The 17,422-nt window shown below is 37.6% G+C and overlaps 1 protein-coding gene across 2 annotated transcripts; it reads left to right on the plus strand.

The window, feature by feature from the left end:
• Positions 1 to 1,301: 1,301 nt before the first annotated feature.
• On the plus strand, positions 1,302 to 8,390 carry LOC137017876 (uncharacterized). Of its 2 annotated transcripts, XM_067382611.1 has the most exons (4): positions 1,302 to 1,345; positions 1,492 to 1,698; positions 6,920 to 7,202; positions 7,299 to 8,390. In XM_067382611.1, the coding sequence occupies exons 3-4, from the start codon at positions 6,957 to 6,959 to the stop codon at positions 7,965 to 7,967; spliced, it is 915 nt and encodes a 304-aa protein (XP_067238712.1). In that variant the 5' UTR covers positions 1,302 to 1,345; positions 1,492 to 1,698; positions 6,920 to 6,956; the 3' UTR covers positions 7,968 to 8,390. The 2 variants fall into 2 exon arrangements, with proteins under 2 accessions (XP_067238712.1, XP_067238713.1); XM_067382612.1 differs by lacking the exons at positions 1,302 to 1,345; positions 1,492 to 1,698 and adding an exon at positions 2,392 to 6,713.
• Positions 8,391 to 17,422: the final 9,032 nt, after the last annotated feature.

A 17,422-nucleotide genomic window follows, 5' to 3' on the forward strand; every position in this document is an offset into this window, starting at 1 on the left:
TGATGTAGAATCGAGCGTTGATCTTCTGTGGAGGAATGGTTTAACCACACACTATCCCGTAATAAAGTGCAACATTCCTGTCATTTTGGCAAATTGGCTTCATAAGCTGTTTTGAGACTAATGAGAAAGTTTTGAGTTCTAAAACTTCAAGGATGTTTTTATACAATGATCTCTTACTGTATATGTCAAAATAATTTTGATTTCTCAGTTCTTGACCCCTTTAATTTGGGTATGTTTTTTCTTATTTAACATTCTATAATGTATTGATTTCAAAATTCCTATTTTAACTTGCTAAGCAGTACATGAATTTGCCTCATTTTACATTAAAGCAATAAGCCCCAATAAGCCCCACTAGGAATCTGCTCAAAACACAGTATTGCATCATTGTTATTATTATAGTGTATAATATATTATATATTATTGTTGTTTTTGTAATGTGTTTACAGCACTTTAAGTAGTGATTTGAGTATAATTTATTATTATTATTATTATGATTATTATAAAATGCAAAATATATGCACATAATTTTCCATTTTGAAAGGTCAGATTACAATGAAACCTGTAATGGTGAAATACTGAAAAGTCATGTAAGAGGAGGCGGTGCCTACACATCACTGTGATTGGCTGATTTTATACTGAATTCCATGACTGTGACATTCATGACGCCTACTTTATTTACAGCAGATTGAGTATGGTACGAAAAGTTGTGTATTAATATTAATAGCTGAATAACATTAGTAGGAACAAATAAAATGTAGTTTATAAACTTTGTGTATTATTGTATTTATTATTTCTGCATCAAAAAAAAAAAAAAAAAAAAATTATAACTTTTTAACTTGGTAAGACTTTGCTGTGAATGGGTTTTAATAAATATAGGCCTCTTTCAACAAAATATTATGCAACAGTAATGGTTGCTTGTTGATAGTAATAAAGTAAATGCGACACAATCAGTGATAAATAATCAGTACACAGTGTTCTGTCAGTACGTTCTCTTTCCTCTTTGTTCCTCATGCACTTTCATCTGTACTTTCAACTTGAGTGCTTATATAGCGTTTAATTTTAACCAGGAACTACCCAAGAGCCACCTCTTCCTCCAAGAAAACCACAAGACCAAAATGGCATGTGTCACCGCTTTACACTGTGTGTGTAGGTGTGATGTCTGAAAGCAGATGAATGCATGACAAACACACTAAACATGATGACGCTCTCTGTAGTGACCCTAGAATAAGATGTTTTGATGCATCTTTCACAATTTACTAAGCACATATTGTCACAATTGCTGATGTAAACAAGCACAGTAAATAGGTTCTTATGAAGTGGTACTTGTTATGTTGCTGGATCTGTGGTAGGTTTTCAGTGGTTTCTATGGTGTTCTTGGATTTTTCTAGGGTGTTCTGTGTGGTTGCTTGTCTCTTTGATGTTCTGGTCTGTAAATATGACTTGTCGCTTGTAATCTGTGAGATACTTTGTGCCTCTTTTATTGTCTGTCAGGTGCAGTTTGTAAGTCTAATTGATCAGAACAATATTAGCATCGCTTCCTTAAAGCGGAACTCAGTAAGATTTGCGAAGCTCCCCCTACAGGTTCCTTCAGTGAATCACACTGTCATAAATACTCCAAGCGCAGCTCTGGACTACAACGACTACAACGCTCACCAGCGCAGTAGTTTTGAAAATACAGTACAAGTAATCTCGATGGAGGTGGGTAATTTTCAAAATTGTCTTATAAAGTCATAATATATACATTGTTTTTGAATTACCGTAAAGCATTTTGTCACTTTCGCGTGAACGTGAACATGAGGCGAGATTGTGTCGGGTCGGCGAAGCTCAACTTGCAAGTGCTGTTTTTTGGCGTAGATGTGCCAGAGGGGGTTAGTGCTCGCCTCAAACACACCACTACAAGTCAATTAACCATCGTAAGGACTTAGAAAACTATTTATGAAGGTAAAAAAGTTACTTAGTTCTGCTTTAACAAGCTGCATTATTTGAGATATCATTCATATCAATAGCACAAATGATGGAAGCCAAAGTTTAATACTAATATTTTGTTGAAATCCCTAAGTATGAGCAATAGTTGTAGTGATGCTTGCCTTATTTACAAGCATTACAAGTAGCACAGTTAATTTATACAATATGGTTTTGTATTTGCTGTTTACTTGAGAACAAATCTTCTTCCTGTTTGCTTTCAGGTTATTGACCTTTTGCACATCCTCTGTGGAGGCCTAGAAGTGAGCCACAGTTAACTCATTTAGTTTCACTTCAAATTTAATTCAATTAAACTTCACAACCCACACAAAAATCCTCTCTTTCATTTCTTTCTCCAAGTATTTTTGTTTGTGTGTATGCAGTATATATACAAACCCGATTCGAAAAAAGTTGGGAAACTGTACAAATTGTGAATTAAAAAAGAATACAATAATTTATAAATCTCATAAACTTATATTTTATTCACAATAGAATATAGATAACATATCAAATGTTGAAAGTGAGACATTTTGAAATGTCATGCCAAATATTGGCTCATTTTGGATTTCATGAGAGCTACACATTCCAAAAAAGTTGGGACAGGTAGCAATAAGAGGTCGGAAAAGTTAAATGTACATATAAGGAAAAGCTGGAGGACCAAATTGCAACTTATTAGGTCAATCGGCAACATGATTGGGTATAAAAAGAGCCTCTCAGAGTGGCAGTGTCTCTCAGAAGTCAAGATGGGCAGACGATCACCAATTCCCCCCGAAAAATAGTGGAGCAATATCAGAAAGGAGTTTCTCAGAGAAAAATTGCAAAGAGTTTGAAGTTATCATCATCTACAGTGCATAATATCATCCAAAGATTCAGAGAATCTGGAACAATCTCTGTGTGTAAGGGTCAAGGCCGGAAAACCATACTGGATGCCTGTGATCTTCGGGCCCTTAGACGGCACTGCATCACATACAGGAATGCTACTGTAATGGAAATCACAACATGGGCTCAGGAATACTTCCAGAAAACCTTGTCGGTGAACACAATCCACTGTGCCATTCACCGTTGCCGGCTAAAACTCTATAGGTCAAAAAAGAAGCCATATCTAAACATGATCCAGAAGCGCAGGCGTTTTCTCTGGGCCAAGGTTCATTTAAAATGGACTGTGGCAAAGTGGAAAACTGTTCAGTGGTCAGACGAATCAAAATTTGAAGTTCTTTTTGGAAAACTGGGACGCCATGTCATCCGCACTAAAGAGGACAAGGACAACCCAAGTTGTTATCAGCGCTCAGTTCAGAAGCCTGCATCTCTGATGGTATGGGGTTGCATGAGTGCGTGTGGCATGGACAGCTTACACATCTGGAAAGGCACCATCAATGCTGAAAGGTATATCCAAGTTCTAGAACAACATATGCTCCCATCCAGATGTCGTCTCTTTCAAGGAAAACCTTGCATTTTCCAACATGGCAATGCCAGACCACATTACATCATGGCTGCGTAGAAGAAGGATCCGGGTACTGAAATGGCCAGCCTGCAGTCCAGATCTTTCACCCATAGAAAACATTTGGCGCATCATAAAGAGGAAGATGCGACAAAGAAGACCTAAGACAGTTGAGCAACTAGAAGCCTGTATTAGACAAGAATGGGACAACATTCCTATTCCTAAACTTGAGCAACTTGTCTCCTCAGTCCCCAGACGTTTGCAGACTGTTATAAAAAGAAGAGGGGATGCCACACAGTGGTAAACATGGCCTTGTCCCAACTTTTTTGAGATGTGTTGATGCCATGAAATTTAAAATCAACTTATTTTTCCCTTAAAATGATACATTTTCTCAGTTTAAACATTTGATATGTCATCTATGTTCTATTCTGATTAAAATATTGAAATTTGAAACTTCCACATCATTGCATTCTGTTTTTATTCACAATTTGTACAGGGTCCCAACTTTTTTTGGAATCGGGTTTGTAAAACATTAGTTATTTTTCAATTGCATAACATATAACATACTTTTGTCCAATCTGTAGTCACATTTTCAAAACTCTAAACACATTTAGCAGAACATTGGTCTGTTGTGGCCATACCATTAACACAATTCATGTCGTTTTCACACAAAATGCAGTCAATTAACACATTTCTAAAATGCTTACATTTTCTTTTTATATAAGCTTACCTCATACCAAAATCATGGATCTTTCTCATCTTATTTGCAAATGCTTAAACACAGCATGTCAGAAATGAAGACCCAATGTTCCAATCTTTAAATATAGGATAAAACTTATACTTTTACAACAACAGCAGTACTGGAAAAGTACTGAAAAAAAAAAGTAAAACAAATACTGAAACAATTGATAAGCATTTTTACAGTTTTTTTCAACTGTGTATCAAAACTTTGTCTCTTTTTTTCAAAACTTTACTCACAAATCTAAGAATTGCACACACAAAATGCAAAATGCCCCACATCTCTTGCAAAACGAAACACTGCATTCAAAATATTACAAAAACATCTCAAAAGCAAACATTTGTTTTATTTCCAAACACATTTGCCATAATATTCTATTTTTGGATATATCATATACACACAGTTTTTCAAAACCTAAAGCACTTCTTTCATAAGCTGCTATGTACATTTATGTACAAAATTAAAAGTAATTGGCAGAGATGTTGAAAAATTCATGGCAAGCATGAAAGCAAGATTGAATTTATTTATTTATTTATTTATTTTTACCATAAGATTTTACCATATGTGTGTCCTGGTAGAGGACCAAATGTCCCCGCAGGTAAAGTAATACCAGTGCATTTTGACATTTTTAAAGTCCCCATGAGAAAACAAGCTTATACATAAATCATACACAATTATGTTTTCTGAACGTCTAAAATAGCAGAATGTTTTCTGTCATGGGTAGGTCTACTGGTAAGGTTAGTGTAGGGGATAGAATATACAGTTTGTACAGTATAAAAACCATTATGCCTATGGAATGTGCCCAAAACATGGAAACCCAACATGTGTTTGTTGGTGGGAGAGATGGTTGGGTGTATCTAGGCTCCGTATCTCCTCCTGGTTGGGTCCGGCCACACTACTTCATCCATGTCACATGCTATGTTCTCTCTTGCGTATCGAACCTCAGATGGAGGCAGCGTCAGTGTCTCCACATGCCTCCTCCATTGCCTGGAGAAGTGTTATGTTGACATAGGGACAACGATCATGCACTTTCCAGCACCATGTGGAGAAAAATTCCTCAATAGGGATTAGAAATGATGAATATTGAAGCAAGTAGACAACAGAAAAGCAATAAGCAATAAGTAAAGCAATGAGTGTTTGCACATGTGAGGAGTTAATGTGAGGCACTGATGAATTAATGTGGCATTTTGATTGATTGTGTTTGAAAATGGAAATCAAGATACTTCCTGTTAGATTTTTGTGTGTTACATAGAGAATTGTGTGTTGTGTTTTGCAAAAAGTGTTTTATGAAATTGAAAAATGAGTCAAAGGCCAATAATTAGTGTATGGTTTTGCAGATTTGGTGTGTGTTTCTGGTGTCTGAGTGTCAGCTTTCAGAAATTGTGTGACAAGTGAGGATTTTTACATGCATTATACTTTTACTGTAGTAAAAGGAAACTGAATTTTAAAAACTGTGGATTTCATATTTTCTGCAGGTAGAACTGAAACATGACAAGTAATGCAGTTTACATAATGCCATCAACTGTTAGTATTTTGACAGTCATTGCGCTTTGATTGACTATAAGTACATATTGGATATAAACTCGTGCTAGTGTTTTGACGGAACAACTTGATTTTGAATCAGGTTTGCTGTGTTTTGATAGAGTTAGTATGTGTTGAAAAAGGTTTTTAGCATTTTGAAATCTACAGTTTGTGTTTAACAAAATATGGTTTTGGGCAGAAAATTAACTATTTGGTTAATTGTGTGATGTATGTGTGCTGCTGTGTTAAGAGTTTAGAAAAAGTACTTTAAGTATTGGTAACAACTGAAAAAAAAAAACTGTAACAACATTGACATTTTAAAAGCAATGCATAAACATCTAATCAACAGTTTCAGACAAACATATATGGCAACAGCACCCCCTACAGACACTCACCTGCCAGTACAGCTGATACTTGTTACAGCAGCTGCTCTGCTTTTCTTACAGTTTGAAAATGACATGCACAGCACAATTATTTAAACTGACACACAGAGAGCAAAACTTCTTCTCAAGTCTCCAAAAGTCTAAACACCTTTTCTGTTTTACACACATTTTGCATTTCAAAATAGCACTTTTTAAATTCACTAAATACAGTTCTCTGCATAAGACACAACAATCTGACATAAAGTCACATGTTTGCCATTTCAAAACACTGCCATTCAAAATGACACTACATGAGCTAATTGGCCAATTACATGTGCCACCTGGCCAAACACCTCAGTGGTTAATTGTTAACACTTCAATCAGGATGTAAGCACTATGAAAAGACCACAGGTGAGAACCTTTTTTTTTACAACAACAATGGAAGACATTGCAGAGAGAGGAAGAGGAAGAGGAAGAGGGAGGTTGAGAATAAGAGGGGGAGGAAGAGTGAGAGGTAGGGGTAGAGCAGGTAGAGGAGTTCATGGCCAAAGAAGACAAACACTTTCAAATGAAATCAGAGCAACCTTAGTAGATCATGTCATCAACCATGGGTTGACAATGCGTGAGGCTGGACAGACTTGAGCCGTTTTACTGTCGCCTCTGTCATCCGGACCTTTAGACTGGAGAACAGGTATGTAACCAAAATTTCATGTAGTAACACTATGACATGGGGTATACTACATGTGATCAGTTGGGTGACACCTGTTTACTTAGTGTATGACATCAGCCATTCATGAACTGTACAAGTTTCCTGTACAATGTACTCTACTGTGGGGGAAAATATTTAGGCTGCATTGTCCAAGCCCTATATATATTTTTATTTTATTTTTTCTAAAGGACTGAGAGACGACACCATGGTGGAGGAAGGGGCCAAATGTTCACCGGGGTACAGGAAGCTGCCATTGTAAACTTGGTTTTGGAAAATAATGAAATCAGATTACGAGAAATTCAAAGCCACATCATCCAAGACAACACCTTATTCAACAACATTCAACGAGTTAGTCTGTCCACATTGGCTCGCATTCTCAAGCGAAACCAAATCAGAATGAAACAACTTTATAAGGTGCCGTTTGAGAGAAACTCTCAAAGAAACAAAGAGTTCAGACGAGCATATGTGGATGTAAGTACTATATTGACTGCAGTACACTACACACAACATTGTTTCCCAGTGTACTGGATAACACCATATTGAGTGATTTTTGTTCTTTGTTTTCAGGGAGTACTGGAAATGGATGCTCATGCAATCCCACATGAGTTCATCTTTATAGATGAGGCTGGGTTCAACCTAGCAAAGACCAGAAGAAGAGGGAGAAACCTCATTGGCCACAGAGCCATTATAGATGTTCCTGGCCAACGTGGTGGGAACATCACAATGTGCGCTGCCATCTCCAATATGCATGGTGTCCTCCACCGTCATGCCAAACTTGGACCATACAACACAGCCCATATTCTCACATTTCTGGACAGACTTCACAACATTCTCATACCACCAGAGCGTATGAATGATGCAGACCATCAAAGAAACCAGTACGTTGTAGTATGGGACAACGTGAGCTTTCATCGTGCAGCCCCAGTCCAAAACTGGTTTGCTGACCACCCAACATTTCTCGTGCAATACCTCCCACCATACTCACCATTTCTGAACCCCATAGAAGAATTCTTTTCGGCATGGCGGTGGAAGGTATACGACCGGCAGCCCTTTGTGCGCATGCCTCTTGTGCAGGCCATGGAAGAGGCATGTGATGAGATTGATGTGGGTGCAATTCAGGGATGGATAAGGCACTCAAGGCGCTTCTTCCCTCGATGTCTGGCAAGGGAAGATATTGCCTGTGATGTTGACGAGGCGTTGTGGCCAGACCCGGCTGTGCGGCAAGATGCTGCCTAATTATTTTTCTTGCCTTTTTTTGTTTTTTGTTTTTTTTTACTGTAATATATTTTTTTTCAGAAATTTTCTTTTTCAGTTTACTTTTTTTGTAAGAATATTTTTGTTCAGTCCCATGTAAATATATCTGCTGTGCTTATGTTGTACTGACTTGTTTACTGTAGTGAAGGAAAAAAAATAAAAATGTTGCAACAGCATGTGTGTGTATCTGCAAATATTTCTGTGCATGTGAACAATCTGATACATATTTTAGTATTATGGCAAAGCATACTAAAGATGGGGGTGCTTTTCATTATGCCCAACAGTGTGTAGGTGGTTAGGCAAAAATCTGGTAATATGAATGAAGTGTGTGCCATTTCATGCAAAAGTTTGATTTTGATAATGCTCTGTGTAGTTTCGGTTGCAGTGCTTCATTTTGCAGGATATATGAGGTATTTTGCAGTTTGGGTGTGTGGTTTTGTGAATTGTGTTAAGTGTTTTGATAAAACCAGACTAGTTTGAAAAATTGTGTGTTGGCAATTGGAAAAAACTGTAAAGGGGACCCATAATGCCCCTTTTTTCAAGATGTAATACAAGAAGTCTCTGGTGTCCCCTGAATGTGTCTGAGGTTTCAGCTCAAAATACCCCACACATTTACATAGCTTGTCAAATTTGCCCCTATTTGGGTGTGAGCAGAATCATGCCGTATTTTGTGTGTGTCCCTTTACAGTTTTTTACGATTGCTTACACACTAAAATTAAAAGTAGTACACTATTAGCAAAACCTTACACTAAAGAAGCAAAACATCAGCCCATATTTGCACAACTATAAGCACATTGTCAACCTCACACTTGTTGCAAAATTCTACACACAGTGATTTGTAAAACACTAAACACACTTAACATACACTACACAAAAAAAATCTATCATGAAGTCACTTCCTTGCAATACCAAAGCACTGACTGTCAAATTATTGCACCGTCCAACCAATTGGTTCAACACAGTCATCAGGTGTGCAGGTGTAAATGCTTAATTGTAGACACACCAATCAGGTGTATAAGCACTATAAAAAGTAGCAGGTGAGTTCATCGGCCTTAAGCACAATGGAAAGAGTCAGAGAAAGAGTAAGATGAGGAGGAGAACGAGGAGAATGAGGAGGAGGACAAGGAAGAGGAGGAAGGGGAGGAAGAGGAGGAAGAGGAATCAGAGGAGGAATCAACAGAGGAAGAGAAGGAGGCCATGCTGGAGGTAGAGGTAGAGGAAGAGGAAGACAAGAAGGTGCTCAAAGAGGACCGAATCTGACAAATGAGATCCGCGCAACACTGGTTGACCACATTGTCAACCACGGCCTGACGCTGAGGGAGGCTGGACTGCGAGTACAGCCAAATCTAAGCCGATACACAGTGGCAAGTGTGATAAGAACATTTCGACTGGAAAATAGGTATTGTAAAAATATCATCATATCAAAAACATCTGCATGGTTTCAGTAACTGCTTACAGTACTGTGTTTTATGCACTATCAGCACTTCTGTTACCTTTTCCTGTGAAATTACTGTACTATTGTATACTGTTTTTTTTTTTTTTCTACATAGGATTGAGGGTCGGGAAAGACAAGGGGGGAAGGCCTCCTATGTTCACAGAACAGCAAGAGAGGGAGATAGTAAACATGGTTTTGGCCAACAATGCTATAACACTCAATCAGCACCAAGCTAAGATGATCAATAACCACACCACTTTCAACGATATTCATCAGGTCTCAACATCAACACTGGCACGCATCCTCTAAAAAAAAAAAAAAAAAAATTCAAATGAAGCAAATTTATCGAGTGCATTTCGAGCGCAATTCCGAAAGGGTGAAACGACTGCGGCATGATTATACAGAGGTATGTATTCACTTTAGCAGTGTGATCTTGCATACTGTCTCAATCTTTTACTGTACTGTAATTTGTATACTAGATCTGCACTGAACTACACAATTTTGCCTGACACCGTACTTCAGAGAGTTTTACGAATGGATGGAGTTAATTTATTTATTACAGTTTTTTACGATTGCTTCCACACTAAAATTAAACTTTTCCCACAATTAGCAAAACCTTACACTCAAGGAGCAAAACACAAGGCTAGATCTGCACAATTATAAGCACATTCTCGGCCTCACACTTTTTGCAAAACTCTACACACATTGTTTTGCACAACACTAAACACGCTTCTCTACATTAGACACAGAAATCTAACATAATGTCACTTCTTTGCCATTTCAAGACACTGCTTTCCAAAATACCACCCCTATAAACCGATTGATCAAACACAGCCGTCAGGTGTTCAGACACTAAGGTGCTTAACTGTAAACTCAACAATCAAGTGTTATAGTACTATAAAAAGGCAAAATGTGAGTTTATGAGTCTTCAACAAAATGAAAGGCAATGTTGCAGTGCGAGGGAGAGGGAGAAACATAATTTTGAATCATTTTGAATGTCCCGGGCCAACGCGGTGGTGACATCCCAATGTATGTTGCAATCACACAGAATGTAGTCCTCCACCTGCATGCCAACTTAGGCTCTTACAACACGGCCCACATATTCACATTTTAGACAGACTGCACACAATTGTCACAGCAGAAGACCAAATGGATGCAGAGCAGATGAGATACATTGTCATATGGGACAATGTAAATTTCCACCTATCTGCCCTGGTCAAAAAACTGGTTTCATTAGCATCCACAATTTTCACTCCAATTCATCCCACCATACGGTCCCTTCCTTAAACCCATTGAAGAGTTTTTTGTTTGTTTGTTGTTTTTTTTGGCATGGAAGGTTTACAACCTCTAGCCCTGTGTCAGGATGTGCCTCATTCAAGCCATGGAGAAGGCCTGACCGAACTGATGCAGGATCTGTGCAAGGATGGATTCACCTTTCAAGAAGATTCTTCCCTCGCTGTCTTGTGTGAAAGGACATCGCCTGAGATGTGGATGAAGCGCTATGGCCAGATCCAGCAAGGCCAAGAGATGATGCTTTGGTGTTTTGTCTCCACAAATATTTTTGTTCATGTAATATATTATATTTAGAATATGTTCTAATTTTCAGTGCAAAATATAACCTTTGGAAAGGCATTGATGTATTGAATGGTTTTACAATGTGGTGAAAAATAAATATTTTCATCAATGTGCAGTACTGATCTCTACTGATCAACACTCATACTTACATTCTTGGACCAATTGCACAACATAACAGCAGCAAATCAAATCGATCATATGCAATACATTGTTGTCTTGGACAATGTGTATTTCCACCACTCTGCTCTGGTTCAGTACTGATTTCAGCAACATCCATATTTCACCGTCCTATATCTTCCACCATACTCTCCATTCCTCAACCCTATAGAAGAGTTTTTCTCGGCATGGTGGTGGAAGGTATATGATCTCCGTCTCCAGGCTGAGGTACCCCTCATCCAAGCCATGGAGGAGGCCTGTGACCAGATGGAGGTAGTAATGCAAGGATGGATACGTCATTCAAGACATTTCTTTCCAAGGTGTCTTGCTAATGACAACATTGCCTGCGATGTTGATGAAATTCTCTGGCCAGATCCAGCTAGGCAAAGAGACAATGTCTAGGTTTTTTTGTTTTGTTTTGTTTTTTACAGTAAACTTACAGTACAATACGTAAAGTGACATTTTGTTACAGTATTATGAATCTCCAGGTCAACATTTTGGGCGTGTTGACAAATAAATGAGTTTCTTCAGTCTGCAACATTGGTCTTGTGTAGTGTTTGGTGAATTTACATTATATTTGTACTTGTTGATGGTAGCCTACTCTAATCATAGGGAAGTAGACGTGCTAAAAGTGTTTTAGGTTTATCACAGCAGAGTGTAACTCATGCAAACAGAGTATAGTAATGTGAAACGTGTGTGTTTCATATGGTAACAAAGTGTGTTTTTTTAACTGAAGTGTATAGTTTTTACAAGAGTGTTTAATTATGCAAAGGATCTGTAGTGTTTTGCTAATTGGGTGTAGTGTTTTGAAAACACGAGCCCTGTTTTGAAAATCGTGCTTATGCAATCCAAAAAAAATTGTAAATGCAGGTGGAGGTGGGCTCATCTTTATCAGCTCAAGCTTCAGTTGCTCAACAACAACAAAGCTGGAGAATCTCATGCAGCCAAAATAACGATTGTCAGTAACTGTGTTCAGCCTTACATTGATCAAGTTGGACACTGATGGAGAGACTCGGGAAGAAGTTACAACTTTTAGAGCGCATCTGGACATTTCTGAACGGTTAGTGGATAAATTTATGTAGTTGCTGTGGAGTTGATTCAACTCATGGACTAGCATGTGCCATCATGTTAATCTTTTGTGCAAATCCAGCATTGAATTTACCTTTGTTTGTGAAGCAGTCCGGCGTAAAATGACAGCATGGTAACAACACTCTACTACAACAACAACTCTTCCTCTTCTCTAAAGCAGCCCAACATGGCCTCACCCCCTTTGTTGCTTGTTCCCCGGGGCAGGGTTTATGTAAATTTTAGAGTTACTGATGGGACCCGGGAACAGTGGAATCGCAGAGCAAAAAACAGCGTCTTCTTGACATGTTGACAACACGAACCAAACTCCTCAGTGTTTGAGGGTCAAAGTGTACGTTGTTCACACGCAGCCAATGAAGATCACTGGTGTTATGCAAATTTGTTACATTGTTACATAGGTTTGTATCAGGAAGTGAGACTTGAATTACTCTTGTATCATGCTGTAACAGGTGATGTAACAGATTCACATATGATTCAGTGATGATAAATGCTAGAATTGTAAAAAATATGCAACAACCATTCAAATTAAGCAATCAGGTTAAGGTAACATGTGTATATATATATATATATATATATATATATATATATATATATATATATATATATTTTCAGAGGTGACTGCAAAACATGTAGCTATAATGTAGCTATAATCCACCACTACCAATAAGACATTTACTTTAATAAATAAAGTGTTGGTGTTTTATCCTCTGCACACTGGGAGCATCTACAACAGACCTTAAATGGAGTAAACTGGGACAAACTGTTTGTCAAAACAATGGAAGATGGGGAAAGGGCAGGAGGGATAGTAGGAGTGTTCACGAAATGCATTTGGAAACATTATTTCCATTAATGACATTTTTCATAATTCTTATTGGTCCCTCTTGTGGCACAAAATTTACACACTTCTTACATGACACAAAATCTAAGATGCTGGAACTGCACAAAATAAGTTTTTATTAATCAGTAATCTGACCCAGCAATCTACTTGCTCTGAGCTTCGTGATGCATTTCCATTTTGAAATAGTAGATAAAACTCATTTATTTCCTGTCATGTATATTTTTAATGTGCTGTAGTTGTCAAGTTGACTAAACACCACTTAAAATGAATGTCTGCAAGAAGATTTAAAAATCTGGGCATTTTCAGAGACAGGAGAAGAGATATTCTGATTATTTCCGTGTAAAGAATTTCCCAAACTCAACGGAAAATGAAGTTTTAATCCAACCCAAGCTGATCTGAGAAAGCAGCGGCGTATAAACTTACATGATTATTTCACCAAAGGGTGTCAGTGCTCATTTAAACAAGTGACCTCGATGCTGAAGTGTGTGAGATCTGATGAATGCTAACCTTTATTTATTTGTATTACATATTTTAATCACTTCTGTGTCAATTTTCATTCACTGTATGTACTAGGGTGAAGTCAGCAAAAGTGGGACACCAGCTAAAATGGGACAAATAAGCTTTTTGGTTTAGTGCTCTTCAAAAACAAATAGAGATAATTGTGGGTGGTATTGAAATGTTGTAATAACAGTACTTAATTTGAATATCAACATTCAAATAAAAGTCATGTGGGCGTGGTTATACTACTCAAGCGCTGGAATATCTGAGAAAGCACATGTTAAAGGGGACAAAACATAACACACAGTTTGTTCTCTCATGTAAATCTTGAGTACCTATAGTGTAGCATTGCATCCTTCATATCTCAGAGTCTTTATTTTTATCAGATTTATAAAAGACAGCTGAGCTCCAGGAGGCGTGCTGTGGGCGGAGCTAAAGAGTCACAAGCGTGGTTTTACAGTAAACAAATGGACACTTATGGTGCTCAGCTAAACAAATGTATTTAAACACACACAAAACATTATCATATTATCCCTGGATAACTTTTGATTCACTATACGTTCGTGTTGTTTACATTATGCACTTGCGCGCCATTTGCCAACAAAACACATTTGATGCAGTTTTACTGACCAACTCACTTTTATCAGTGTGACCGCTCCATCTTTCAGTTTCAACCGATCTGTAAATCCAACGTCGAACTGGACCTTGTTTATAAAACATTCCTCACCATTCAAACTTTGACCTGTGGAGGGCAGTAATACACTTAGCAGTGTCTACACTGCTGGAATTCTAATAGAGAAGAAGAAGAGAGCTAGTTCTGTCACAGTTCCCTTGTTTCCCCGGACTCCATTTCCCACAGTCCTCCTGTTCTCCACACCTGCACTCACTTCCCTCGTCATCTCCCCATCATCACTTATCGTCATCACCTGGACTTCCTCGTTTGCACTCCCTTTATATATGGACTCACTCCCTTCACTCCTTGTCTGTTCTAAATGTTATTTGATGTGTTGGATGTTGTTTCTAGCTCCTTTATACGGTGGCCGAGAGAGCTCAACGCGCTGCAAATAAAGAAAACATCTTCATCAGTTTGACAACACACGCGCTGCAAACTCCACAACACTTACAAATAGTGAAACGCGCTGCAAATAAAGAAAACATCTTCATCAGTTTGACAACACATGCGCTGCAAACTCCACAACACTTACAAATAGTGAAACGCGCTGCAAATAAAGAAAACATCTTCATCAGTTTGACAACACATATGCGCTGCAAACTCCACAACACTTACAAAAAGAAAAACGCGCTGCAAATAAAGAAAACATCTTCATCAGTTTGACAACACACGCGCTGCAAACTCCACAACACTTACAAATAGTGAAACGCGCTGCAAATAAAGAAAACATCTTCATCAGTTTGACAACACACGCGCTGCAAACTCCACAACACTTACAAAAAGAAAAACGCGCTGCAAATAAAGAAAACATCTTCATCAGTTTGACAACACACGCGCTGCAAACTCCACAACACTTACAAAAAGAAAAACGCGCTGCAAATAAAGAAAACATCTTCATCAGTTTGACAACACATGCGCTGCAAACTCCACAACACTTACAAATAGTGAAACGCGCTGCAAATAAAGAAAACATCTTCATCAGTTTGACAACACACGCGCTGCAAACTCCACAACACTTACAAATAGTGAAACGCGCTGCAAATAAAGAAAACATCTTCATCAGTTTGACAACACATGCGCTGCAAACTCCACAACACTTGCAAATAGTGAAACGCGCTGCAAATAAAGAAAACATGTGGAGTTTGCAGCGCGTGTGTTGTCAAACTGATGAAGATGTTTTCTTTATTTGCAGCGCGTTTCACTATTTGTAAGTGTTGTGGAGTTTGCAGCGCATATGTGTTGTCAAACTGATGAAGATGTTTTCTTTATTTGCAGCGCGTTTCACTATTTGTAAGTGTTGTGGAGTTTGCAGCGCATGTGTTGTCAAACTGATGAAGATGTTTTCTCATTTGCAGCGCGTTGAGCTCTCTCGGCCACCGTACCTTTATGTTAATAAATACCCATTTACTGTGGAAGTCCGTGAACGCCTCATCTCTACAACACCAGCACGTAACAAGTTCAAGATGAGCATTTAAGGTTAAAACGTATATAATTTTCTTTTTTTTTTCAGAAAATGAGCGATGGTTTCACTAGATAAGACCCTTATTTCTCATCTGGGATCGTGTTGAACAATTTGAAGCTGCACTGAAACTAATTATGACCTTCAATTGTTTGGTGCCCATTGAAGTCCACTATATTGAGAATAATCCTGGAATGTTTTCATCAAAAACTTTAATTTCTTTTCAACTGAAGAAAGAAAGACATGAACATCTTGGATGACATGGAGGTGAGTGAATTATCAGCAAAAGTTTATTTAAAAGTGGACTAATCCTTGTCCACTAATACTTTTAATTTCAACATTTACTAATACATTATTAAAATCATGTTAACATTAGTTAATGCACTGTGAACTAACATGAACAGCTGTGTTTTCATTTGTTAACAAAGATCAAATACAGTAACAAATGTATTGATCATTGTTAGTTCATGTTAGTTAATATATTATCTAATGTTTAACTAATGAACATTAATGTAAAGTCTTACCATGTTGTCATTACATTTCAGTTGCATTTTCAGTTTTTTAGCAAAAGTGATTTAAAATCAACATCACATTGTAACATTGATCAAACAATATTATGATGCTGAAGCAACATCCCTTTGTAACATACATTTTCTGAGAAAATATGTAGCATTCAAGTAACAATTTTATCTTGAAGAATAAAATAGCTTAGGTTTTTTCAATTAAAATTTCTTTAGGGATAGTTCACCCCAAAATGAAAATTCTGTCATCATTTACTTCTCATTTTGTTCCAAACCTGTATGAGTTTCTTTCTTCTGAACACAAAAGAAAATATTTTAAAGAATGTTGCTAACCAGACAGTTGATGGGCCCCATTGACTTCCACAAAATACTATAATATTCTTATTATAAATATTACTAAAGCAATATGCATTTTAAGAATGGAGAAAAATGGATGCTTTATTCAAGCACTTTAATAACTTTTTAACGTATCTAATTACAGTCAGTAACAATATAAATCAAATAACAAGCATGCAAAACAAAGGAACAGAGAAATAATAAGGTAGATCCACCATTGTTTGAAACTGTCCTAGAGAAGTCGTGGAAGTATGTCAGGTGGTTCAACACAAGACATCTGTATAGGATGCATCTGTGTTTTCTCTCTAATGATTAAGCATCAATTAGACTACTGGGACACAAAACAAATTGGGCGTTTACCAAGCATTCAGTTGTCAATTTCAAACTACAATAGATACTTTTCAGACTTGCTAAAATCATGAAGGCCCACCCCTAAACCAAGCCCCCAGTGGAGCAGAGCAAATCAGGTAAAGCAGTTGAAAAGCCCATCGTAGTTTGAAAACGCCTCATTGATCGTGAAACACCCACTAGTGCTCTGCAGAGATATACACCTGCATGATCTTGTGCTCATCAAATACAAATCACTGTTAGTTCAATGTCACTAACTCCACCCGTGTGTGCTGTCGACTTTCATCAAAATTTCAATGCGGATCCAAAACACTTTAAACGTTGAAATTTCCATCTCAAACAAAATGATGGTATACAGAATACAGTGAAAACCAACTCAAAGTCAAACTCAAGCAAAAACAAACACATAAAACGAGCTCACAGTATTTTTATTGGCATATTAAAGGTGCCCTAGAATTGAAAATTGAATTTACCTTCGCATAGTTAAATAACAAGAGTTCAGTACATGGAAA

The sequence above is a fragment of the Chanodichthys erythropterus genome, chromosome 3 (genome assembly GCF_024489055.1).
Source record: "Chanodichthys erythropterus isolate Z2021 chromosome 3, ASM2448905v1, whole genome shotgun sequence".
NCBI lineage: Eukaryota > Metazoa > Chordata > Actinopteri > Cypriniformes > Xenocyprididae > Chanodichthys > Chanodichthys erythropterus.

What these genes read in the sequence shown, in the direction of transcription:
- LOC137017876 (XM_067382611.1), top strand. Translation starts at nt 6,957, where the DNA reads ATGTTCACCGGGGTACAGGAAGCTGCCATTGTAAACTTGGTTTTGGAA. An exon ending in TCAGACGAGCATATGTGGAT is followed by an intron (nt 7,203 to 7,298) that starts GTAAGTACTATA and finishes CTTTGTTTTCAG; the next exon opens with GGAGTACTGGAAATGGATGC.